Here is a 25,293-nt window from a genome sequence, read left to right as displayed (position 1 = left end):
AAAAATTACACAGATCAGTCAATAGGAATGGACCTCATATCGACAACTACAGTTGGATCGTTGGGACTACACTCGACATCAACTTCGACTGTCCATTTCCGGTCAAGACCTTCAAATCCATGATCTGATTCGTCTTTGTAGCGCCAGATTAGTCGGCCATCTGGTAACTTCTCTTCCTCCCGTTTGAATTTGTACTCGATTCCAACCATGTCATTAATTTGCTTTAACAGATGTTTGTCAACGTGATGATGCAAGTTTCTCACAAACTTCTTGGACTTATTGTTCATTGTTGGTTTAATCTTTTCCGGATCGTCATGAATTTCATTACGAATAAATGGAGGATAATAATCCAAACGAGCGTGGAGGAAATCAAAATCGTTATCCCAAGATTCACCCTTCAAGTAAGTTTCAAACATTTCTAGATCATCAAACTTTTTGAATGGAGGTTCATTGGAATCTCGACGAGGCCTTTTCTTAATTGAGTCGGTACTAATTTTAATTGGTTCAAGATTTCTCTCTGCAGCAGCTTGTGACTTTCTTCTACCCATTTTATTTTGGCGTGTATTTCGTTCGCTATATTATCATAGCCCAGGAGGGAAAAGCGGCATCCAATCTGCGCTTTATATAGTACATAAAGGAAAACCTAAAATCTCGTGATCGCTTGCAGAGCAATCTTACCACCTCCCTAATATCTGATGCTTTTTATTTTACTTTTTTTAATTTTTGGGAAATTGATCCTGGGATCATCATACCATTCTCAGTAGAATCCATTTTGCAGCGTTGGCTATACCGATTGCGACACTGAGTGTAGTCATATTTGTTGTAATGCTACAACTTAGATAGGGACGACCCCCTTTTCTGCATGCTTTTTCGCGACTATCTGATGACTGTGATAAGAATAGATTGTGGGGATCAATAACGAAATGAAATTACGACCTTAAACTCTGTTCGTATTTTGTACCAAGTGAAACCTAATCTTGTTTGTGCTGTGCATCTAATTCGGAGAACTTAGAACTCAAGTAAACGTTAATATATCTCATGGCCTACTAGTTAGAAGTGATGAGAATGCGATACTATCCAACCTGAAACTGTTTTAGAAGAAATATATAGAGTTTATTTTGCAGTTAAGAGGTCTTTTTTTCTGGGTTGGGACGATACTTTTAGTATTCGAAAAGCAAGAGAGTCGCTCCTTACTTGTGAGCATTAATTGCTTTAAAACATCCTAGTTTATCTATTGAGTTCTGAAATTATGAAGCCACTTCAACTACGAGGAAGAATAACATTCTCAACGTATTTATATGGTCGGTCACTGATGAACTGCCCGTCAAATTGAAAGACAGCAAAAAATTTCAGTTCATTTTCCAATCGCTATATCATTCCGGCAAATTATCTGTTGGTCTAGATTACTACGCCTATGTGCCCAAGAAATAAATGAAGTCAAGCGAAGTGGGAGAGTTGCTAGAAGTAAAATTATACTCTTTCAAGAATAAAACAACATCCTTCTTTTTCTCTATATTTACAATTCCAGCTTTGAAGCGCATCGGATAAGCTCCCAGGAAAAGTAGGAAACAAAAATGGCCCCTTCAATCGAATTACATACAACCTCAACTATTCGAACAATGGAAACCGTATATCAATAAGTTATATGAAATCTTATAAGCTAACGTGGTGTGTAATTTCAAAACCAGAATGTGAAATTCGATTGGGGAGTACCATGAATAGTGGGTTCTATATGAACAAAGAAGGATGTTTAACTTTGCAACACCTGGTTGTTTTTCAGATGCTCATACCAAAGGTCAATGCTGGGTATAACCAAGCATAAGCCTCTGGTGGCTTTTGCTTGAATTCAAACGGATTTTAATGCGCTTGTAGACACCGTTTACGTGAGTATTTTAACGGCCGCCTCATTGTTCTTCCGGACCAAGTTTTGAATACTAATTTCAGGAATAGTGAGTCGTTTCCCCTTAAACAACTTGCATTGGCTTCGCGATTGTTCGATTGTGAGATCTTAGGGGAACATCACAGCTTGTAAACCTCAGATTTTAGCACTCACTCATTGATAAATCCTAGCACCCAAATGTTATTGCTGCTATGAATGACGAAACTCAAGAATCCTGTGATCGTGTTTTGCATTCTGATAACAGTTGCCGAGGGACTGAAAAGTCTCCAGTTTCTTATAGACAATCCAAGGACCCTCAAAAACGAGCTAAACTTATTAAGCAGGCACTCAAGGAGATCTTTATCAATCCTATTCCTAGAACAATCACTCAAGTTTCTAAAAGATATGACATTCCTTACAATACACTGAAAACCAGAGTGAAGAAGAGCGACAAAGTTGTGATTAGCAATTACAAACTGAGACATATTTTCACCGATCAATATGAGTCTCTTTTATGTGATTATCTCACCCTTATGTATAGATGTGGAGTTTTAGTTTCCTACAGGGAGGTTTTAAGCTTAGTTAATGACACAGTTGCCATTCACTGCAAACGATCAAACATTGAGAATCCTTTGAATAGGGCTACTGGAACAAGATTGGGCCGAAGATGGTGGAAAGAGTTTTACCAACGGATGATCGATTCCTGTCCAGTCCTTCAAACTGTGCAAGAAAATGCTTACTCATCTCACACATTATTCGGTCCACAAAGAAAAATTCTCAACAAGCATCAATGGCTCAAATCGTACACAGACTCAGTTACTAATTCTGAACAAAAGCACTCACTTATATTTCATGCCCATGAAATGCGGTTCAAACTAGGTGAGTTGGAAAACAAGGAGAAAGTTTGGACATCTGAACTTGAAGATTTAGAGAATAATGGCCATAATTTCAAGTTTTCTAAAAGTGAAAATTTTGCTATACTTGAAACTATAAACACCGAAGGAAACATAAGAATTTCCCCTTTTGTAATCACAGAACAATCTGGACTACAAAAAAATTTGGATATATCTTTAGGCCAATCGAAATTTGACGAAGAAGATCAAGCAATGGATAGTATAAATTCCTGGCAATTTCATTATGCGAAGAATGGGTGCCTTACACCCGAACTGTTCCTTAAGTATTTGGCTTATTTTCATTCTCAGTTGAAACTATCTTCAAACAATATGATTGATGAAAGCTACGTTAAGACTTTGGTTGTTAATATTGATAGCAGTCTGATTACGTTGGACACGGTTTTTCTTTTAAACGAATTCAACATTCAACTCATGATCTTACCTAGAGATATGGTGCATTTAAAGTTGTCAATTGACGAGGGGATATTTGGACCTTTAATGCGTATCATGGACGGTGAAATGACTAGACTTTTGGACACGGAGCATACAAACCGTATTACTATTACAGATTTCTTCCTTTATTTTGTCAAGGTCAAGTTCAGATTAACGACCTCTTTTAAAGTTCGTCAAGCTTTTCAGAATCTTGGACTGGATCCTCCAAACTACGAAGAGTTCATTAATAGCATAGATGATATGCACTCGTCTCACAGGGAATTGATTAAGAGTGAAAGCGGTCTTAGCCGGCCTGCAAGACGTAAAGTGATGGATACTTCTCGTGTGTTATCAAACACAGAAAATAATTCAGAGTATACCGAAAGCTTACTATCGGAGAGTGGAACGCCAATTCAAAATATCCCCGTTACAGCAAATGATCGGAACAAACAGGATAAACAGGAAGCGGCAGATGATGAAGATGATTCCAGTGACATTAGCTATTTCGAAGAATTGGAGGAGGAATCTGAGGATTTCGAGTCAGATAGTGAGAACTACACACAACGGTTCCTGAACGCCGACCCCGAAGTTAAACTTGACGAATTTGATGATACGAACACTGATATTATAGAGCAGATTCATGAGCTAAGAAAAAACAAGAACAAGCTGACGGAAATTATTCTTCAGCATTCTGGTGTAGCCTCCATCATTACAAATATTAACACCCTAGATTCGCTGCTACAACGACATTTTTCTCAGATGGATGTCCTACTTCAGAACTATCGACTTAAAATAGAACAGCAGCTTTTAAATCCCAGGGGTGATTCCAGAAAACGTGCTAGAAGGACATAATTCTGCTAACAGTTTTCAAATGACAGCTTTATTATACGCTCTAGGGTTGAAAATGTTTTATAGGCTGAAACGTGATCACAACTGCACGAGATTTCGCGCAGTAGATCAAATAGAGTGTCACCAGGTTCACTAGTCCGCAACCAGAATTGCTTCATAACAAACTAACAAAAGTAAGTTTCTATGAGTTGTTTATCCCATCTTATCGCTAGCGTATGTTTTTTGTTATGCATAGTAGAAGCTCATTTAAGCACACGTTTTCTCGCATTTTTTAGCAAAGGGGAAGAGACACCGGAAAGTAAAGTTCTTAGTGTGCGAGAAACTTTGAAAGGTAAGACCGGCTGCCGAATTGTTTACGAATATGAGTTGACATTGAAGGGATTTGCATTTGATCTCGATCATGATGACTCCACACTTTCTGTTCTGGAAACATTGCGGAATGAGTTTAACGATAACGAGTGGCCCCTAACTATTGAAGTGGATAGCGAGATCCATGTATATTAGATAATTGGAAAGTTTTTAATGGAGTAGCGATTTTAAATTATCCTAGCGGCTAGAGTAATTAAGCGTAGAAGTTAAGTTATCGGAAGCTCAAGTCTGAATAGATTTCCTTTATCGCAAAAGGCAAAAGGGGGACTACCCTAGGGATTCTGAGGATTAGGAAGTAGGTTCAACTTTATTTATACTTTATTTCATTCCTACTAACATATACCTTTTGAGGGAGAGCTACAACATATAACGAATAATAGGTAGATAGGAAGGGCTATGCGAATAACGCCACTAGTTTGGCACATCAGACAGCAACGAGAATATTTGCTCCTGCTCCTTTCGAGCACTCATAATTGAGCTCGGTTTTAGCCCCACCTGTACCAAGTACTAAAGTTAACATCAATCATCAGTAATGGAACTAGTAAGTAAACTCATTAAGTGAAAATTAAATTGAAAAAGTTCCTTGTTTCTCTAACCAATATTTAGCTCCCCGAGGGACAAACGAATAAGACAGAGGTTTCATGGGAGGACCAACAAAGAATCAATGAGTTTTCAAAACTTATCAATCGAAAAGATCAGTTTGAAGTGGAACTAGCTGAATTATCTCACGAGAAAGACTATTTGGACGACCTTTCCTTGGAGATTGAGCTACTGGATGATGACGAAAAAGTTAATTACAAACTAGGAGACACTTTTGTGTTATTGAGACACAGTTCTGTAGTGACACGATTAGAAAACGACAACCTCGTGCTGGCTAACAAAATGACGGCACTAGAAAATAGTATAGAGGTTACCCAGGAGAGAATGAACGAACTGAAGAACCAACTTTACGCTAAATTTGGCCAATCAATTAATTTAGATAGGTAGGAATAGGATTTTCACTTCTTGGTTTTCCCGGTATCATGCTTATATAATAATTATCTAATGTCTATTGCAAAGAAAACGGAACTGAGAACTGCTGATTTTTTTTTTTGCCAGAGGAGGAACCCCATCCGTAAGAAAGCTTTCTGAGAACAAGTTCACTGTATGTGCGCAGTCATAATGGGGCTTAAGACACATTTCACTTACAGAGAACCGGGAAACGTTTATTCCTTGTTGAGCAACTTAGTATTCATGACTGTTTGCTTGAGAGGAATTCTGGAGGTATTACATCTTGAATTACCCCCTGAATTGAAACATGCGGGCCACAAACAGTTTCTAACTAATATCTCAGCTGTTGCTACTATTGCAGTACAATCGCTGTCAATTATTTGTCACTTGACTGGTTCTTGGACTCTTTTTCGGCTGAAAAATTATCTGCATTCCATTGCAACTTCATTGGAATTTGTAGTCAGTGTGATTTATTGGCCGTTGAGACTATTTTTCACACACATGATTCTTTCTAAAGAATCTTTCATACCATTGAGTACTGATCTCTCCATTCATCTTGTACCAGTGGTAAGCCTTTTGTTCGATTTTTACTTTTTCATGCCTAATTGGACAGTGACAATCCCTCAGGCATTTCTTATCACTACACTGTTAGATTTGTTGTATTGGAAATGGCTTGATTATGTCATGGATGGTTCCAGTAAGTTTCCATATCCATTTTTGAATGTTTCAGAGAAGGAAAGAATGGTAATATTTGGAGCTGTGATCTTAATTGTATTTGGGAGTTTCTTGGTTCAAAAACGACTTCATAGCAGAGTGTGCCCTCCCATTGATGATACTATTGACACAAAAAAAGAGTAACTAATGGCCTAGATCTAGATAGAGAGAACATCTCGTCGTGGTTACCGTACTTACTGTACCTGATCCCGAATTTTTCAGAAAACGAAAACTCAATCTTTCTTAGAAAGCTATAATAATCTAAGTTTATCTGGTGATCTGGAGAAAAGGCTTATAAATAATGAACAGCTTGAAAATAGTGGGAAAACACTGAGTAGGCGATTAGCCATCTATCCTAAATAAATCCATATATACAAAGTTTAATAAATTAACTCACCAGTGGTGTTAATATTTGATATTTCTTCTGACGGTTCCTCTTCATCGAAGATTTTACTAAGCTTTTTTCTGACTTCCTTACTAATATTGCTATGATCGACTGAGAATACTTCGGAAGTTTCGCTGTCGGGAAAGGAGAGAGGCCGGACTAAACGTACTGTGTTGCTAGTTTTATTAATTCCCTCCAACTGCATGTCCTTTTGGTTCATGCCATAAGAGCTTGGAGAAGTTTCTGTGAATAAACCTCTACTATGATATCCTTCCGTGATTCCATGGTCGTAATTATTATCAAAATCTTCGAAATGATAAAAATTTCCTTGATTATGATTAAACTTGTACTTGACAGCAGAATCAAGGGATAAAGAGTCGTCAGAATCTGGTGAGGTCTGCTGAGTCGTTGACGTCGGCATTTTGTCATCACTTATAACCCTAATGAGGTTGAATGATAATCCCGAACTGCTCCGTTTTTCATGGGAGTAATGAAGACTGTTGAATGTTGATGCTTGATGAATGACCCCTGTAGACGCTGCAGTAACTATGGGGGATGAGATACTAGAGATATTCAATGGTTTAGCTTTGTTCTTGATCCAAGTTTCAAATTCGTCATCCTTCTTCTCAGGAGACTGAGGAGGGTTATGGGTGTCATATGTTGCATTTTGCAGGATTGAGTCTAACATATCAAAAAACTCGGGCAAATTAGTAAATCTAACATCCGAAAGAGAATCAATGATTGCTGTGTGCTCACTAGGAGCTGAGTTTTTTAGCAAGATTAGTTTCGACGAAAGTTTATTCAACTTGGCAATCAGTTGATCGTATGGTGATTGTTGTTGATCTTTCAAAGCTCCAGAAACGAAATTCGTTTGAAAATCGGGCAAAATGTGGTTATTCTGGCTTTTATGAATAGAGATGTGTGTGTTTAAGAAGTTACCCGAAAAAACAAATAATGAGATTTGACTCCAGAGCACCGTACTAAGAATTCTTTGTTTCTGTAAAAATGGTAAGCCCTTCAAAGAATGGCCGAGCCTTTGACTTGATAAAGACAAGATTAGCCATTTGTGAGACACTCGGGTGTTTAAATTCGACTTCTTCTCATCATTATCTAAGCAAGAATACATACTCAGCAGACAGCATAAAAATATTTTCCGAATTTGATTATTAACACCTAACAAGTTGGACAAATTGGATTCTTCCCATGTTAGCGGTATATTAGACTCATCTGTTGATTTTATCAATGACATACTGTTGTATGGCGAATTAAGATGGTCATAAATTTCGAAATTATCAGTGCAAAAGCAGCCAAAAACTTTATAAATTTGACGATCCGTATCAAAAATTTGGTAGATTTCCAAGTAACTCATAAATAAGTCAATATTCAAAAATGGGAGCAAATTGTGAATAGCTGTAGCTCTATGGACTATTAGCAATCTCAGTTGGTCAGATACCAATGTATTCAATTTCTTGCAAGTCTCTGGGATAGCCTTGAACATATTATTATCGATGTATTTCTCTGATTCAAACATTCTTTCTAAAAGGCAAAGGTTGTTCATATTGTACAATTTGGTCATGAGGTAGAAGAGTTTGAAATAAGAGTTCATTAATGCCAATATGAGCAGAAAGAGAAGTCTTTTGCTAGGGAAACTAATGCCTGAACCAAATCTCTGCGAAAAATGGATCAGTCTGAAAACCAAAATTAAGATGGCTGGGCCATATAGCTGAGGCGAACATGATGAAATCAATCGGAGGTTGAAACTGACTTCGCATTGAGCCCGTTGCCTCCTTCTCCACACAGGTTTCTTCCAATTGCGAGATTGATTAGAAAATTTCCGACCAATGAGTCCAAACATCATGCCATTCATGTAGTTCTCATTCAAGTAAACAGAAGACACTAGTCTGTAGTTAAAAGTTTCCTGATAAACTTCTAACTCATTCCTACCAATTTGCCTTCTTCCTATTATGGAGTCTAATACTATTTTGAACGAACGGGGGATACCAGGTTTGTTCTGTTCGGAGGACTTCGAAGTGCGCCAATCTTGTTGCAGCATAAGTATCAAATGCTCTTACAGCTCCGAATAAGAACGGCGGCAACTTTTATTGTTGATTCAGTTGTGGTCTCTTGGATAGTGTGGGTCAGTCCTGGTCGTCCTGGTCGTCCCTCATATAGGCTAAACCCCCCAAACAAATGTCTCGAAAAATAATATGAAAGAAAAAGGTTTAAGTGGCATATGCTTTGCATATTATATTGAACCGATAATACCTACAAATTACATTCCCAGTCGCTATCATATAAATATGGTCGACTATTTGCTTTTCAAAATCTTTTTCCTTCCTTTGGAGAATATCCCCTTACCAATATCTCCCACTTTTTCAAGTTTCCTATTGGAAGTTTTTAAAATCTTCGGTGTGTGGTATCCATTTAATATTGACGGCTTACGTGCAAGATCGCTCAATTGATGATGTTGGTGGTAATTTCCTTGGTCAACGTCTTCATAAGCTTTACGAGCATGTGGTCCTAGTTGGTCGTTTTGGTGCTGGTAATTATTATCTGAAGATGAACTACTAAGCATAAAAGTCAACCATTCGTCCAAACCAGTTTTGACCTGATATTCGATATTTCTAGCTTTGGACAATTCTTCCACTTTCATCCGACCATTGGTCATGGTCATTATCTTTGTGTAATCGTAACTTTGTTGTGGAACCCTGTCCTGTTCGCTCACAGGTCTTGGTCCACTAATAGTGCTTATGAACTCACCTTTACCAGAGTCCTCTGAACCTCGGGTTTCAATCAGAAGATTCTCGTGTTTAAGGGCATTCAAATCTTCAGGATCTTTCACCTCAATCCTATCGTTACTGTCATCTAATTCTTTAAAATAAGAATCTTCCACCTCTTTTACTTCAGCTTGGCTATCCAACAACGAAGCTCCGGGCAAACTGCTCGTTACCGTCGAAATATTATCGATATCGATATTGCTTGGTAATTTGCTCACTCTATCCGGCTCAAAGTCTTCAATTTCTTCTGGTTGTTCAAAAATTGTGTGTCTATCAGCGAGATCCTGATTCTTGATAAAGTTATCTCTAAAGTTAGATGTATCAGGTCTCCAATGCCCAAAATTGATGGAGTTGCCTCGCTCTTGTGGTGATTCTAACGAGGATGTAGGATCCAAATGCTCTTCGTTATCGTTTGATATTCTCTCTTCGTCTTGTGAATGTCTGTCCGTTTCCTGATCTTGGAATCTGTTATGATCAATGTCTTCATCTGACAAGTCATACCTATTCTCATGCTCAATATCTAACGCGTCTAACTTGTTACTTAACGTAAAAGAGTTGCTGTCACCACGATCAATTTCATGTAGATTCCCCTCATCTTCACTGTTAGAGCTCTTTAAGGTGGACGAATGTCTATTCAACGCCTTTGAATTCTCAACGAGTAGTTTATCGCCAGCCGATTTATGAAAACTGGCAACTGACCAAGAACCTGTTGACAACGAACCGGATGAATGTGATCTAATGGGTTGAGGAACCTGTACTGGTTCGTGAAGTTCGCTTGATTCCTCGTTTTCCAAGTCTTCAGCTGTATATTCCGGTTCCCACATTCGAACGTGATCAGGTTCTAACTTTTGTTTGCTTCGCTCAACTTTTGAATCATGCTCCTGTTCATTGTAGCTGTAAGATTCATAAGATTTTGTGGGATTTATTTGGTTCTGTTGGTCATTTCCTTCTGATTCGTTTTCGTCAGCCAAAGTCTTTGGTAGGTCGATTTGTTCAGATTTTTCGGTAAGCTGTTGTTGAAGAACATTCATTTTTTTCCAAAGACCCGGGGTCTCTTCTTCGTCATCGCTGTCTTCGCTCTTATCGATCCAATCGTGGTTTCCATACCTTAGGTCAGGTAGTAAATTTGGTGCGTTTGGAATGGGAGGCCTTTCCGAAATATCAACGTTGTTGTCCACAGCAGGGCCTTCTGCACACCTTTTGTCATAATTGTCACTCGTTGAATTAATATCCTCATTCGTATGCCGGAGACTGGTTTGGGGAACAACAGTTCGTGCAGCTTCCTGTAGCGTATTCAGTTTCGGCGACTGTCTATTCTCCGACACAAACGAATCATTAACCGGTTGCTCAATTGCATTATCACAGCTCAGTGTTTCGTCAAAAATTGAACTCCGCTTCGGTATATCTTCGAATTGTTGTTGAGTTGTGTTATCATGCGAAAGAGATTCATCGGAAGATCGAGTCTTACCATTCCCACCAAAATCATCTATCTTCAGCACAACATTACTCTTCCAGTGACCAGCTTCGGTTCCAATATCTTCCTCCTCCTCACTTTCTTCGATCCAAGATTTCCTACGCTCCTCTTGATTTGGCGAATTGGCCCCTTTGTCACCTATTATCGCCGAAGGGATCTCCAGTTTAGGAAGACTGGGAATTGCCGGATTATCCGACTCAGAGCCGGAAAAATTGTCATCATAACCCCAACTATCTCCATAGTCCGCCGTGTGTTCGATATTGGCCCATCTTTGGGACTTCTGCCTGTTTATCTTCTCCTGATCCATGTTGGTATGCTTTCTTTTCTTTGCGTTCCTTTCTACTGACTACGAATTCATATATGGTGTTCGGATGAAGAATCAAGGATAATGGAATAAAATACCACATTGAGGTGAAAGAAACTGGTCACTTCACGGTTTTCTTTTGTTTCAAAATGTCGAATGTCTCAGATGAAGAAGTTAAAGTATTTGAAAAGTTTTACAAGTTTGACTTCACAAATTCCAAGAAATACCAAGATGGACTTTTAGCGGTTTATGAACAATACTTAGTAATGAAGTTTCAAAATGATCCGCATATTGAGCAGAAACTAAGGGGAGAGGAGAAGCGGGACGTGGAAAAACTGGCAAATACTCTCTTGCAGCCTTCAGAAATATCCCAGTTACAAAGTCAAGCCAAGGTTTACTACTTTTGTAGTGAAACTGGGGACATTATGTCATTAGATGATTATCAGAAATGGGAAGCTCAGTTCACAGAAACAAAAAGATTCCAAGAAATCAGCTCAGAAAGAGCACCGCATTCGTCAAAATATGAAGAATTGGTTGATTTGATTGTACAGGGAAAACCAATACCAGATATCAAAACAGTACCAGATATGGTGTATGACACTACAAAGATATCCCAATCTAGTCTAGAACTCAGGAAGAAGCCGTGGGAAACATGAATTCTATGAAGGCTAAGCAAGTTCTTTAGTGGACATGCATTAGTCTCATAGCAAACTCAAAAGCTGCCAGAGCAGATGCATTAGCGGGGAATGAACGTAACATGGTGGGTATGTATCCTCTAAAAAACCCCTTCATTCCCCCTCTTTCAGTATAAATGTAACGCACCGCTTGGGAGTACGTCCTGAACCGAGGTTTAGCCACGTTATCTGTCATTATGGTCTGCTTTATCACATCAGCTGGATAGGCAAACGTCCAAAATACTGAGGCCCCCAAGCCTCCAGCCCAGAAGTTAACCGCAGGTTTAGAGAGAGTTGTGTAACGGTCTAATGCATCAGTTATCAGGTCGTATGAACCCCACCAGAACACGAAATTGGTTCTGAAGATCATTGTGGGAATCAATCCTCTGTATAAAGTTTTTAATCCATCATATCTCAATAATTTTATCAAACAATCAGTTGGGCCATCGAAAACTTTTGATTTAGCGTCATATTGTATTTGTAGACGCGCTTTGATAGTCTCCACTGGTGCTGCTACAAAGGATACAGTCCATCCAGATCCAACTGCGGCCACTAGCAATCCCGGCATGGGTAATTTTTTCTCTTCAGGATAAAACCTATCCTTGATCAACTGCTTATAGAGATGTAGAGACCCTAACATGACAGAGTCCATGATCAACCAGCCATACATAGGAGCTAATGCACCTTTAAAAAAGCCAAAGAGACCTTCATTTTTCAATGTCATAACACAACAATTCAAGGGCCCTGAAAACCTACCAGGTTCAGCCGTCTGTAGTCTGACCTTAACCGTGTCAAACGGGTGTCCGACGAAGTTCTTGGTGATACCACTAAAACACCCGGCGACAAACCCAATATACTTGGATTCTCTTTTTTCCGGGTCCAAGTGGTCTTGACTCATTAAAGAAAGGAGTTTTCAGATCGATAATGGAACTAATCCTGCACTCTTTTTACGGAGATGAAATATTTCCAACCTCCAATAGCTTAGGTAATCTATAGCCCATATCCCACACTGGTTAGTTGAAAAGAACCTATGGGGATTTGCTCGCAGTATAACTTAGGACGGGGCGCGACTGACTTCTTAGTTTGGTGACTTGAGAAAACATGGTAAGACGCAAAGGTAGACCGCGTCTTAACGAAGAACGATTCCACAGTAGAATTGACCACGCCCCCACGGAAAGAGGGACTAGCAAGAGCGTTGGGACATATAAACATCACATGGCCTTAGATAATTATACCAGCGCGCTAGAAAAACTGGCCTTACAGTTTACAGTATCTTCCGATGATGATAAGGATGAGAGTAGTAGTCACCACTCAGCTTCTTCTGAAGACACTTTGGCCATGAATGACAATGATATTCAGTTCTTGAATGAAAAATACAACATGATTAATCAATGGGATGTTATTGATCAATTGGTCAAAAATTCGACTAATGAAATTGGAGAAAGATACACAGAAAATACCACCACAGCAGACTCTGAACAAGAAACAAAATTCAAACCACAGATAGAACAGCCTCTGGAGCAGAGAGAAAAACCCATATCCCCCTCAAAAGTGAGCAGCAAGGGTAATCTTATCATCTTCGCAACAATTGTCCTATTGGCAGTATCGTCGACTATAATATGGCTCGTACTTCACGCCAACATATCTTTTCAACTGCCTTGGCAGAGCCGCTCTGTAACTACTTACCTTCCTGCTAGTTCTCTTAGCACCATCAACTCTAAATTTAGAGATTTGGAATTGAAAGTCACACAACTGGAATTTAATAATAAGAATGTACATCAATCACTAGAAAAAGTTGATTCGAAAGTTCATGCTTTAGAGAATACCCACAAGAAGTTCGAATCGGATTTGAATAATCATGTTTCATTGGTGGATAGCCAACTTGATCGGTTAAGGGATATACACAACTTGCCAGATTACATCCTGGATAATATATGGAAGCAACTTCCTCAACACCTACCAATTATCGTGCAGTCGAATGGAGACATCGAACTCACTCCTGAACTATATAATTATCTGATTTCATTAATCAATGAAAACGTCCCTCAACAAACCTGGGAGGAGTTTGTGGAACTGAATAGAGATCCTATCAAGGATATTTTAGTTTCTAACGTTCAAAGTTTAGGAATCGTTGATAAGCAACTGTTGAGATCAGAAATCGAAGAATCATTAAGAAAGTCTGAAACATCAATCGATAACAAAATCCAAGCGCTGAAGGAAGATTTGATACGTCAATACCTTGACACTTCTCGTAACTCTGAACCAAAATTACCTGATTTGGATGAGAAAGATCCAGCTCTCTTGACATCATTTCAATCACTTCTCAACCAGGTTCTTAGTAATTCGGGACCATTAAATGAGCATGAAATGCCCAAGAATTTTGCAGAGTATTCGCTTGGGTCGTCAATAATTCCAAAGTATACATCCAAGACATTCAAGCAACGTCAAGAGAAAAAACGGAAGCACCCAATAGAAAGAGCACTTTTAGGTTGGCTAGATTTCTTGTACCGAAATTACAAATATACCAAAAGCTACCTATCAGACAACGAAAACTATACAGATGGTCTAGGAAGGGTTATTACGTCACCTGCAAATATTTTGAAGCCAGGAAAAAATCTATATTGGGAGACCCCAATTGAACCACGGGCAAGTATCGGAATAAGAACACCAGAATCTTTCTATCTTACCGGGCTACTGCTTTCTTATCCCACACAGCTTGCAGATCTCGAGTTGGCCATTAAAGAGTTTACTGTATATGTCAAACCATATCATGCTCAAGATTACGAGAGATTGTTCAACGCATTGTTGTTGCTATATGAGCAAGAGCCCTTCATCAAAGGATTTGTTCAAATCAAAAAGGACACATTCATGGTCAAAGAGCTTCCAAATGATCAAGATCAAGAATTTGAATTTCCTCAACTATTTGTGGACCTTGCGATTCCCATCAGAGAAATAGTATTAGTGGTTAACTCAAACTGGGGCGATCCATTACGAACAAGAATATATCCTTTGCAATTATTTGGGTTCGATGAGCAACATTTGAAAAATGCCAAGAAAGTTTTACGTCTTCCTGCCAACTTTCCAAATACCAAGCTTATTGAAAGACTTAGGGAATACTAATAGAGTCCTATTTCGTACGTAAACTGATAATGGACTACCTGTAATTTATTATAGTTTGTTAGAGAATCTATTCAATTCTTCAGAGCTCTCAGCGGGTGAAATCCCTCCGATTCCCCTAACGGCACGATTCAAGTTTCGTCGTTCGACAAGTAAAAACTGTAATTGTTGTCTCAAACTGTTGATCGCCACTCGTTGGGCATTGATCTCCTCACGATAATGTGAAGAGTTGTTAGCTAAATTGGTTAGAATTTGTTGCTGCTGTTGAAAATCGGCAACAATAGGACGAACGCGTTCAAAATCTGTTCTCAGTCTCTCAAACTCCATTACAAGGTGTAGATAATCTTCATCTAGTAAGCTTTTATCGTTCTTCTTGTTTTGGCGCTGAGCTCCAACTTCTTCAACGTTCAAGGTATAACCGACATTTGTAATTTTGCCTTGTACAACTGAGTCTAAGACTGTTGATAGCTGCTTGCTGAGGGTTCGATTTTCTCTCCTAAGCCCTTCCATTTCCCTTTCCTGTGTTTCAAAGTAAGATGACAACTTGTAAAAGACACAACGATTGGCATGAATAGTATCAAGCAGATCCTTTGAGCCCTTCCAATCACATCCGTAAGCTTTTGCTGGACATTTAACGTGAATTTTCTCACAATAGCGTTCATGATTTTCAAAGTTTGTAATCGGAAAATCAAGCAAACAACCATTGCATTGCTTTAAATTCCTTTTACATTCTTCATTGAGATGATACTCCTTTGAAGAAAAAGAAATAATCTTCCCACATTTCTCGCAAGGCTCAGGTTGATGAGGGCATATACGTTCGCCTTTATCATTCTCTAATAGATGACGACGTTCTGTCCATTCTTTGCATATCCGATACTGCGGTTTGATATCGTCTTGTCTTTTTTGTCTATCATTGTCATCTTGATCTACTATTGCAGGCTCCTCAATAGTGCAATTACATTCAAACTGGGTATATTTGCACTCTTGTACAATATGCTTTTTTATTTGCCAACGAGGTCCAACCCAGTCACATCCTCGTTCCAGATTCATGCATTTAACCTTGAGGTCATCAGTTATGTTAGAAATAATAATAGGAGCAGGATAAACATCGTCATTGTTCTGTATGTCTAGCGGTGTGCGATCCAATGGACATCTACTACCTAAAGGAGACTTTAGTGCTTCCTCCAAACAAGTGTAGCAGTATGTGTGGCCACAAATAGTTGTATATGGGTCTATGAATGGCAATTGGCATATGGGACAATTGAGATGCTCTAGTGGTTCTAAATAAATAAGGGTTCTTAAATCGATCTTGGAATCTTCATCAGAAAGATAATTAAACCCAGCTTTTGAAAATTTCATTTCCATCGGAGAAGACGGTGGAAGACCAGCTTGTTCTAGCAGTAGCTCAGGTAAATCTTCAACGGCCAAATTCAAAGACAAACTTGGACCTGACAAATTTGTCTCAGGTAATACCTGCAGTCCTGCCTGTGGTGCAGAATCCCGAGACGGTTCCATCAATTGGTTTTCTAATTGGACAAACCTGTGTGAGGGTTGCTTGAGTTATGAAAGAAGATAAGAAAGTTAGCTGACTGAAAAGACTATGCTTGCCATTTTGATATGTGGAGAGCAGACTTAGGGCAGTTCGCGAAGCAAGAATGTGGGGGGCGTGAAGGAGCGAGCATTCATTACATAACAATAGAATAGGGTGAGAAATCAAATTAAGACTGCAAACTAAAACCCTAACAAAAGCTGAAACTCGGTGGGCCGGTTATTAATAAATCTAAGCTCTGGTAGACGTAGCTCTACGAGAAAGAGAGTTCTTGGAATGCTTGGATTCGCGCGTTTGTTGTCTTTCAATAGTAATTTGCTCCAACTCAGCTTCAGATGCTTCTTCATTCTTGACTCTATTATTGGACTTTGGCACTCTGCAAAGCCAATAGAAGAAAACAGTGAAGAACATATTGATAGCAATATAACATATGAAAATACCCCAGTTTCTCCATCTTTCTGAATACTTCGATTGGACTGAGGAGAGAAAAGTGTTTGTAGAAGATGCAGGGCAGAAACGGCAATCAGAAGTAGCATTTTGATCTTCATCCACGATGTAACCAGCTGTGGTCAACTCGATATAAGGGTCGAGATATTCAGAACAAGTCATTTCATTGGGTGGCTGTATCAGCAGTAACTCAACATTGGAGCATTCCAAATCCGAATTAGCTAAACCAACAGCAAGCACACCTTGAACCCAATAAGTGAAGGGTGAAACTCGGTACATAAAAATCCAAAATCCAGTAGGAATTTTCAAAACACCACAAAAGTTCAAAGACATGGTATATAACAAAGTTGACAAATTTGCAGCATTATCATATACTTGCATACCCGCAACACAGGCTTGACCAAGAGTAGACGTGTAAATATAGAAAGCCGTAACATACAACCACATTAACGCACCTCTTTCATGAATGTCTGCAGATGTGGCATTATTCTGGAAACCAACAGTATAATACCAACAAAAGAAACCAATAGTTCCGACACCCAATTGCCATGGAACCTCAACAGTAATTTGTGCCAAGATGAAAGCCAGCCAAGAGAATGTTTTGGAAGGTCTTTCTCTAGCTTCATATAGATCTCTCTGAGCTGTGTAATGGGGTAACATTTGTTGAATCATAGTCAATAATATAATCGTAAACATGAATATCGAAAACATTTGATTCTGCAGACCTTGAAGAGAGTTACTGGCTTTGAAGAATGAGAACCCGTTAAAAAGAGCTGAAATAATTGTCAGAAGAATCTTCGACCAAAGATAAGATGGAGTTCTCCAATACTGCTGAAAAACCCTCGCCAGAACAATGAAATACTGGCTTAAGAGTGGGGCAGCGAACTCCATTCTGGCCTCAGGTGAGTCGTCCTTAGGAATTTTTACTAACTCTCTTTCCATAATAGCTAGCTCTTCACGAACAGCGGCTCTCTCAGCAGATTCTAACCAAACTTGATGATAATCCTTATCAGCAACAGATCCAGGCGCAGCTCCGATAACACTTAACATCCACTCTGCTGGGTTAGCCTCAGGTGGACATTTGGGAGAACCATGACTTTCAAAGTATTGTATAAGTGAGGTGCAATTCTTACCTAAGTTTCCAAAATAGACAGTTTGACCACCTTTTTGCAAAAACAATAATCTATCAAATTCTTGAAGTAAGATGGCCGAAGGTTGGTGGATAGTACAAAGAACAGCTTGGCCATTATCGGCAAGTTTTCTCATCAATTTACAAATAGACCAAGCAGTTTGAGAGTCTAGACCTGAAGTGGGCTCATCTAAAAACAGTAACAATTGAGGTTTAGCTGCTAGTTCAACACCGATGGTCAATCTTTTTCTCTGCTCCACATTCAGTCCTTCACCAGCAACACCAACAACAGCATCGGAATACTTAGACATTTCTAAAATCTTAATGACATTCTCGACATAGGCGTCTTTCTCAGCTTTTGATACAGATTTTGGCTGCCGCAAGTATGCGGAGAATCTTAAAGCTTCCCTGACAGTTGAAGTTTCTAGATGTAAATCCTGTTGTTGAACATATCCAGTCGATCTTTGAAATGAAGAATCTCTCAAACGACCATTGACAAACATATTACCAGTAACAACACCCATCGTAACACGGTTTGCCAAAACATCGAGCAGAGTGGTCTTACCAGCACCAGATGCACCCATAAGTGCAGTCAGTGTACCAGGTTTAACCCACCCATCAACGTGATCTAAGATTCTTCTATTAATTTGTTTGATGTCATAACAGACATCACGCCAATGAAATATATCCTTCCCAGCCTGCAGTGCAGCGACACCTTCGCCCTCATCAGATGCATCCTGCTCCGTAATTATTTTTTCGTTTGAATCACTTGATTCAACGTCAGATACTCTATTTTTGTTCTGCTTTTTGATTTTCCTTAGCGTTGAAGCCTGAAATAAGACAATCTCACCCTTCTGCATAGCACCTTTCTGTAACTCGCATAAACTCATGTAAACAATCAAGAAAAACACGGTGAAACCAACGATAATTCCAAAATTTTTCCATTTCCAGCCGTTATCGTAATTGAAAGATTCGACCAGATAACGAGATCCGGAAACAAATGAGTCACCTGGTAGGCCTCCGACAGTAGAGCAAACTTTGTTCTCCAGACCATAATTTTCAAAGCCTGGACCATCAGGTACAAATTGTGAGCATTCAAAGTCTCTTCCATGGAACTCATTACACATTAGTGATTCGAAAACATAACCAATTGGATTTATATAGTTAATCCAACGGGACCAACCAAGCATGTTCGGGGTTGGAATAACAAAACCAGTGTAAATAACCATAGCCAGTAGCATAAGGGCAGCGGGGGTCATGGCCTCGGACAATGTCTTGGTGGCAGCACCTAAGGTTCGAAAGATGTGAGACATGAAAAGTGTTGCAAAATTCGATATCAGAAAGTAAAAAAAGAATCGGCCTGGCTCTCTTCTAAAGTTCACCATAAAATAATAGATTAAGTTGAAGGCAATGGATGTCAAAATCTTGGGCGGGAGTTCAGTAATGATAGACGCCAAAGCATCAGCAGAAGGATGGTAAAGGGCATATTTCTTATGCTTCTCCACAATTGGACGGGACTCGAACAATGCCATAATTTCCAACATGGAAGAAAAGGCATTAAAGAGCACTGCGAAAAATAATGCCGCAGTACGGGTATAAAAAGAACCTGTGGTAGCTGGTAGGTTGTAGAACAATGACGATAAAATTAAACCCATAATTGAGTTGGCAATGACAGAGAATAAGGTAATAGAAGGATCCGCTTTAGTTCTAAGAAAGTTTCTACCCATCACATATCTTATCTGCATCCAGAATGATAGAGTGAAAGGCGAGCTTGGGCGGGATGAGCTTGCCTGTTTGGCAACATGGGCATCATGGAACGCCTGTGCACCATGGCCATCTTTGTTCTCTTGAATGTAGGCGTCAACACGTCTTGCCAGCTCAGCATACTCCGGGGAAGCTCTCCAATATTGAGAAAACTCTTCAGGAGTCTTTGGAACTTTACCTTCAAAACCTTTGCGTACAATTCTTTCAGCAGGATTGGTAAGAGATGTCAAGAAATCTGCCGTCGTTTGTCTGGCTGGACAATCGTAGCCCATTTCAACGAAGAAATTCTTAGCAGAGTCCGCAGTACCAAAGAAAATCTGGTAACCTTCATACAATAAAACGACATTATCAAACAAGTCATAGGCATCCTGTGAACATTGATAAATAGCAATCAATGCGGTAGTATCCAAAATGGAAGTTTGAGTCTTCAATGCCTTGATAAACTCCAAGGCAGTTGCAGCATCTAACCCTCTAGTGGCATTGTCCCAACATTGCAATTGAGCTCCGCAAAGAGAAACCTCTGCAATGGAGACACGCTTTCTTTCACCGCCAGATACACCTCTCACAAGATCATTACCGACCCTCGTACCTCTTGTGTGACTGAGACCGTAAGTAGCCATATAAACGTCCGCTAAATGATTGGCATAGGCTTCCCTACTAATTCCTTCAGGACGATTCTGCGGAGTTCTCATACGAGCAGCAAATTTCAAGGTATCACCAACAGTTAACTGAGGGAAATGTACATCGGTTTCAGCAGAGTAGACGACCTCTCCTCTGTAGTTGCTGATAATTTGTTTGGGACTGAGACCATCATATGATATCTCAGACTCTGGAGCAACCTCAAAACCATAGGTATGAGCTGCGATCGTCTTCAGCAAAGTTGAACAACCTGCACCAGGTCTACCTAAGACAACTGTCACTGTGCCCGGCAGCATTAAGCCATCCATCGTCTTCAAAATATCAAAACGGCCTTCCTCACTGGTATTATTTCTTAGGAGAGACCGGATACTTTGCATATATTTCAAGGGCAAATTAGAAACTGTTGCCTGAAAATCAGCATCAGATGCAGCACCTGTTGCTCTCAAATTCCTGTATCCGATACCTAACGAGGAGTGCTTGTAATAATCTGGATTGGTATCCATCGTTTTTCTAAAGTTCTTGATCCAAAAAGAACCGTTGAACTGTGGAGAGCTGGGGTCCAGTCTAGGATCAATATCACCTTCAAAAGATTGTACTCCAGGAACTTGCGAAAAAGAAGTTAATGTTCTAATTAGATCTTGACTTGATTCCGTAGCATTTGCAGCTGATTGGTTAGTTAATTTACGAGCGAGCTCCCTGACTTGTTCCTCAGCATGGTCATCGTAACCTTCATATGGCGCCAATTCGGAATCAGACCCATTCACCGAAATGTTCTCTATCTCGTGTTCAAGACTTCGATTGCTCATCTTCAGAAGAAGTCTTCAAATGAGGAATTGAAGAGTTATCAAGTTAAGTGGCAAGAATAGAAACTTTAAAATTAAGGGTTTCCAGTTGTGCATTTATAGGGATATAAGAAATGAAAACAAAACATTTTCGGAATCGGAAACTCTTTCTTCCGAATTTCCGTTTCCGAAGACATAACATTGATTCTCCAGGTCTAAATTTAGGAAAAATGCCAAAAAAAAGCGACTGAGCATCTGCATCGATCGGAGTAGACAACTGGTTAGTTGCCGTGCCTCTCAGAACCAAAGTTGAGCTGGTTAACGTCTGACTTGACAGCGGAACTTGGAATCTTCGGAAGACTCTAGGATGCCTAAATTTTCGATGCCTCCAAAATCTCAATGTGGCTTACGGGAATCTACGGCTCACCTTACAACGAAATTGGGACAATCAGCAAGCAGTCTATCGATCGTTGTTTACAAAATATTTCGCTACCAAGAAGAGACACCCCGTTTGTTGGGGAGTACGGATTGTTGATTACCAATCGCCAATTTCCGGGGCTTACCATGATTATGCATAACTTCTCGGAATTAGGTCTTGAACTGAAATTACTCATGCTCAGTGCATACACTTATCCCTAGCCGCATTGACTCTGTGAGCTTCCGGAGTGTTAGTAGTTCCGACCGTTAGATAATCGTGCTTTCTTTCTTTTTTAGTGTTGTTGTATTATTAATACGATGCTGGTGGCTTAGAAATAGCGATCGTGACTGCGATGTCTAGTCGCCTGATGAGTTGACTTCTTCCTCCCTCCGGTTTCACCCACTACTAGGCTTAGCAGTTCTTGGCTTTTCTGTCCCCCTCGCGGAAATGTTCTCACGTCTTCCGCCTAACAGATTGTTCTGGCGGTTTTAGTCGTCTAGCTATTGATGCATTCCCATCATTCCCATAGTGGAAGTTACGTTTCTCATGCAACGGATACACTGGATGAAATCGTAGACAAAGCTATTGAGCTCCATTTCCAAACATATTGTCTCACTGAACATATGCCCAGATATAAGGATGAAGATCTCTATCCTGAAGAAATTGAAAAGAGGTTTACCTATAAGTGTCTGGTCGAACAATTTGACCAGTTTTATAAGCATGCAAAAGTTATAAAAGAGACAAGGAACATTGATCCCCAGTGTGATACAAGATTTCTTATAGGGTTTGAAACTGAAGGAGGTCTTGGTGATTATCAACTGGATCAATGTTTGAAATTACGCCTGACATATCCTGTTGACTTGATTGTTGGATCGATACACCATTTAGACTCCATTCCTATTGATATCGATAGGGCAAACTGGCTAAAAGCCAAAGATGCAACAACTTCGAATGGTTCGATCAGAGACTTCTATTTTCTCTACTTCAAAACTCAACAATTAATGATTCAAAAACTAAGGCCAGAAGTGATCGGGCATTTTGACCTCATAAGATTTTACAACGAAGATGGCGACCAATTATTTCAATGGCCAGAGGTAGTAGCGTTAATTGAAGAGAATATAGACTTGATAAATTCGTATGATGGATTAATTGAGCTCAATTCAGCTGCTATTAGGAAAGGTTGGCCGTCTCCATACCCAAAATCTGATGTCATCAATTTTATTTTTAGTAGAGGAGGAAAATTTTGCTTTAGCGATGACGCCCATAGTGTGGGACAAGTTGGCTTAAACTACATGAAAATGCTAGAGTTTGTTGAACAATCGACAGAAATTGACAAGATCTGGTACTATGATTTGAGCAACACTGATAAACTTATTCAAAAGAGTATTCCAGTTTCTAGATTAAGGGACCATGTATTCTGGAATTCAGGCTAAATAAATCTAATCACGTATTATAGGCGAGAGTATCAATTTTATCCCAGACGTTGTTATAATGAGTTAGCATTTCTTCGAATCCCACTAAGTTATAAGTTCTAAGTGTTTTCCATCTATTGTTCACTTGGCCTTCATCCAAAGAAAACAACTTTTGCAATCCGAGTTTAACATCTTTTTTAGCCTTTGCTTTATTTATTGGTACTCCATATTTGATGGAGATATCTTCAACCAGAAACTGAAAGGGGAGCCAAGGTTTGTACTCTTGATCTTCATACCCTTTAAAACCCCTTCTGATAAATGCTGATATAGTTTTCTCGTTAAAAATAACTCTCAGTGGATGATTACAATTCCGTATTTCAAGAACTGGATGTTGCACGTCAGTTCTTTGGATCTGAGGTATTAACCATTTCAATAAAGTCTTCACCTCCTCAAGTGGTCTGTTGTATAGCATACAAAGAATCAAGGACCTCCAGGTTTCAGGTTTTACCGATTTTTGGTCTACCTTCAACGCTGTGAACATGACCTTTATAGCATTAATCTGATAAATGGCCATTTTTTGGCTTGAGCGTTGCTCGATTTTGTCCATATGAGTCCAAAATTTGGACAGACATTCCATCAGTGCTTGCGTTATAGAAGGACTAATACTGACACTTCTATCATGGGGTAATCCTTGTATGTGTGCAAGTATAATCTTCAAATGTGTCAATCCTTGCTCTAAATGATTCAGTTTAAACATCGCATAAGGGAAAAGCAAGGATATATTCACAACTAGTTGAGTTTCATAGGATGTGAACTTGATCAATTCTTTAAAGTTTGATATTATAGGCATCACTTTACAAGTAATGCGAAATACTTTTTCAACTAACTTCATTTTTGTTATGAATGTCAAAGTTTCAGACTCCAGCACTCCAGTGATGAACCCCTTTATCAAGAAATGGTTGTCTATTAGTCTACTGACTCGTTGTGAGGCGCGTAAATTTCGTGTATCAACAATCTTGATATGCGTCCTTAGCAGCTTTAACGACTCATTAAACAGAAAGTCATTTTTCAAAGAAGGAGATGAATAGCTATCATGCTTCAGCATTACTTCAATAAATTTACTGAGAACTGGGATATGTATAATTTCGTTGTAGTCAACTAACTTCGCAAATGATTTGATAAATTCACCTTCCTCTTTTATATGCAGACACTCTTCAAATTGTAGTTTCAATGGTGCAACGCTGATATGCAGCTCTCTTTTGCGTTTGAGATAATCAAAACTGATCTTCTCTTTGTCAGTATATTTCATTAACAGGATCCAGCGATTCGCAGATTTCAAATTTGGGTCCGTTTTTAAAATGTTAAGGAATTTATCCAAAGTTTTTTGAGGTTCATGGGTCAAATTAATGCATTTGATGAACATGACAAAAGTTTGAGTGTCCATCCACCGATTGGAAACCAAACGAGACACGTTGGCGTTTGCCATGACAGACATTAGTTTCTCCACCGCTTGAATATTTTTATGCTTGTACAACAGGGAAAGAACTTTAGTGAAATGTGGGGACGACTTGGATGGAAGGTCTCCATTTTTAACTAATGCTTTATTCCATTGGAAAAGAGACTTAGAGTTGATTGGAAGCTTTGAAAGATATGGTATGATGAATTCATAGAACGAATCTCTTTTTAAATCAAGCTCTTTGTGTAACTCCATCAAAACTTTCAAAGATTTATTGCCATCTTCTTTCGAAGCATTCAGTAGAGCTATCTGGATTATAGGGAGCCAATTGATAATTGAACCATTTGAACATACAAGCGGGTACAACTGTCTATGATAATATAAAACATGGTGGTAGATTTTGTAGGAGAACAGTGACGAAATAAAATTCTGATAGATGAATGCCATGTTCATCTTTTTTCTGGGTATGGGAGATATGTCTTGGAGAAATCTTAACACTACCTTTTGGTAGAAGGGTAGTTCAGAGATCCCTAATCTGTTAGTGTAAAGCCAAAAAAGAGTCATTTGGCCAGTATTTGTTTGACTAAAGTAATTAAGTAGCCGCTTTTGATCGTATGACTGCTTGTATTGACCCCAGTGAGCTTTTATTTCACCTAAGATCATTTTGTCGACAGTAGGAAGCTTGATTACTTCTCTATTGATGTTGAAAGGCAAGTCTTTCCTGGAATGTAAATCCTCTACCAAAACCTGTGTATTCTCAATCCATGGAAAGAGTTCGTTGGAAGATACCCCCTCATATTGTCTTGAATAAACTACTTGATTGGATACTTGATTGCAGGA

General features: G+C 39.2%; 12 protein-coding genes across 12 annotated transcripts; 5 read left to right on the top strand and 7 right to left on the bottom strand.

The window, feature by feature from the left end:
• Positions 1-14: 14 nt before the first annotated feature.
• PAS_chr1-1_0407 (uncharacterized protein) lies at positions 15-548 on the bottom strand (the record flags this gene model as incomplete). The annotated part of the gene is made up of 1 exon (XM_002490020.1): positions 15-548. The coding sequence occupies one exon, from the start codon at positions 546-548 to the stop codon at positions 15-17; it is 534 nt and encodes a 177-aa protein (XP_002490065.1).
• A 1,543-nt stretch (positions 549-2,091) lies between these two features.
• On the top strand, positions 2,092-4,056 carry PAS_chr1-1_0406 (Hypothetical protein; the record flags this gene model as incomplete). Its single annotated transcript, XM_002490019.1, has 1 exon — positions 2,092-4,056. One exon carries the CDS (start codon positions 2,092-2,094, stop codon positions 4,054-4,056), a length of 1,965 nt encoding a protein of 654 aa, XP_002490064.1.
• An 898-nt stretch (positions 4,057-4,954) lies between these two features.
• On the top strand, positions 4,955-5,409 carry PAS_chr1-1_0405 (Subunit of the heterohexameric cochaperone prefoldin complex; the record flags this gene model as incomplete). The annotated part of the gene is made up of 2 exons (XM_002490018.1): positions 4,955-4,963; positions 5,029-5,409. 2 exons carry the CDS (start codon positions 4,955-4,957, stop codon positions 5,407-5,409), a joined length of 390 nt encoding a protein of 129 aa, XP_002490063.1.
• Positions 5,410-5,568: 159 nt separating this feature from the next.
• PAS_chr1-1_0404 (Putative integral membrane protein of unknown function) lies at positions 5,569-6,270 on the top strand (the record flags this gene model as incomplete). The annotated part of the gene is made up of 1 exon (XM_002490017.1): positions 5,569-6,270. The coding sequence occupies one exon, from the start codon at positions 5,569-5,571 to the stop codon at positions 6,268-6,270; it is 702 nt and encodes a 233-aa protein (XP_002490062.1).
• A 236-nt stretch (positions 6,271-6,506) lies between these two features.
• On the bottom strand, positions 6,507-8,564 carry PAS_chr1-1_0403 (Hypothetical protein; the record flags this gene model as incomplete). Its single annotated transcript, XM_002490016.1, has 1 exon — positions 6,507-8,564. The coding sequence occupies one exon, from the start codon at positions 8,562-8,564 to the stop codon at positions 6,507-6,509; it is 2,058 nt and encodes a 685-aa protein (XP_002490061.1).
• A 255-nt stretch (positions 8,565-8,819) lies between these two features.
• PAS_chr1-1_0402 (Hypothetical protein) lies at positions 8,820-11,069 on the bottom strand (the record flags this gene model as incomplete). Its single annotated transcript, XM_002490015.1, has 1 exon — positions 8,820-11,069. The coding sequence occupies one exon, from the start codon at positions 11,067-11,069 to the stop codon at positions 8,820-8,822; it is 2,250 nt and encodes a 749-aa protein (XP_002490060.1).
• Positions 11,070-11,747: 678 nt separating this feature from the next.
• On the bottom strand, positions 11,748-12,638 carry PAS_chr1-1_0401 (Mitochondrial protein, putative inner membrane transporter; the record flags this gene model as incomplete). The annotated part of the gene is made up of 1 exon (XM_002490014.1): positions 11,748-12,638. One exon carries the CDS (start codon positions 12,636-12,638, stop codon positions 11,748-11,750), a length of 891 nt encoding a protein of 296 aa, XP_002490059.1.
• Positions 12,639-12,841: 203 nt separating this feature from the next.
• PAS_chr1-1_0400 (Hypothetical protein) lies at positions 12,842-14,860 on the top strand (the record flags this gene model as incomplete). Its single annotated transcript, XM_002490013.1, has 1 exon — positions 12,842-14,860. The coding sequence occupies one exon, from the start codon at positions 12,842-12,844 to the stop codon at positions 14,858-14,860; it is 2,019 nt and encodes a 672-aa protein (XP_002490058.1).
• Positions 14,861-14,908: 48 nt separating this feature from the next.
• On the bottom strand, positions 14,909-16,372 carry PAS_chr1-1_0399 (Hypothetical protein; the record flags this gene model as incomplete). The annotated part of the gene is made up of 1 exon (XM_002490012.1): positions 14,909-16,372. One exon carries the CDS (start codon positions 16,370-16,372, stop codon positions 14,909-14,911), a length of 1,464 nt encoding a protein of 487 aa, XP_002490057.1.
• Positions 16,373-16,637: 265 nt separating this feature from the next.
• On the bottom strand, positions 16,638-21,191 carry PAS_chr1-1_0398 (Plasma membrane ATP binding cassette (ABC) transporter; the record flags this gene model as incomplete). The annotated part of the gene is made up of 1 exon (XM_002490011.1): positions 16,638-21,191. One exon carries the CDS (start codon positions 21,189-21,191, stop codon positions 16,638-16,640), a length of 4,554 nt encoding a protein of 1,517 aa, XP_002490056.1.
• Positions 21,192-22,091: 900 nt separating this feature from the next.
• PAS_chr1-1_0397 (Histidinolphosphatase, catalyzes the eighth step in histidine biosynthesis) lies at positions 22,092-23,018 on the top strand (the record flags this gene model as incomplete). The annotated part of the gene is made up of 1 exon (XM_002490010.1): positions 22,092-23,018. One exon carries the CDS (start codon positions 22,092-22,094, stop codon positions 23,016-23,018), a length of 927 nt encoding a protein of 308 aa, XP_002490055.1.
• A 10-nt stretch (positions 23,019-23,028) lies between these two features.
• On the bottom strand, positions 23,029-25,116 carry PAS_chr1-1_0396 (Hypothetical protein; the record flags this gene model as incomplete). Its single annotated transcript, XM_002490009.1, has 1 exon — positions 23,029-25,116. The coding sequence occupies one exon, from the start codon at positions 25,114-25,116 to the stop codon at positions 23,029-23,031; it is 2,088 nt and encodes a 695-aa protein (XP_002490054.1).
• Positions 25,117-25,293: the final 177 nt, after the last annotated feature.

Source organism: Komagataella phaffii, chromosome 1, assembly GCF_000027005.1.
Source record: "Komagataella phaffii GS115 chromosome 1, complete sequence".
Lineage (NCBI taxonomy): Eukaryota > Fungi > Ascomycota > Pichiomycetes > Pichiales > Pichiaceae > Komagataella > Komagataella phaffii.
This window is presented reverse-complemented; position numbering and strand designations above follow the sequence as displayed.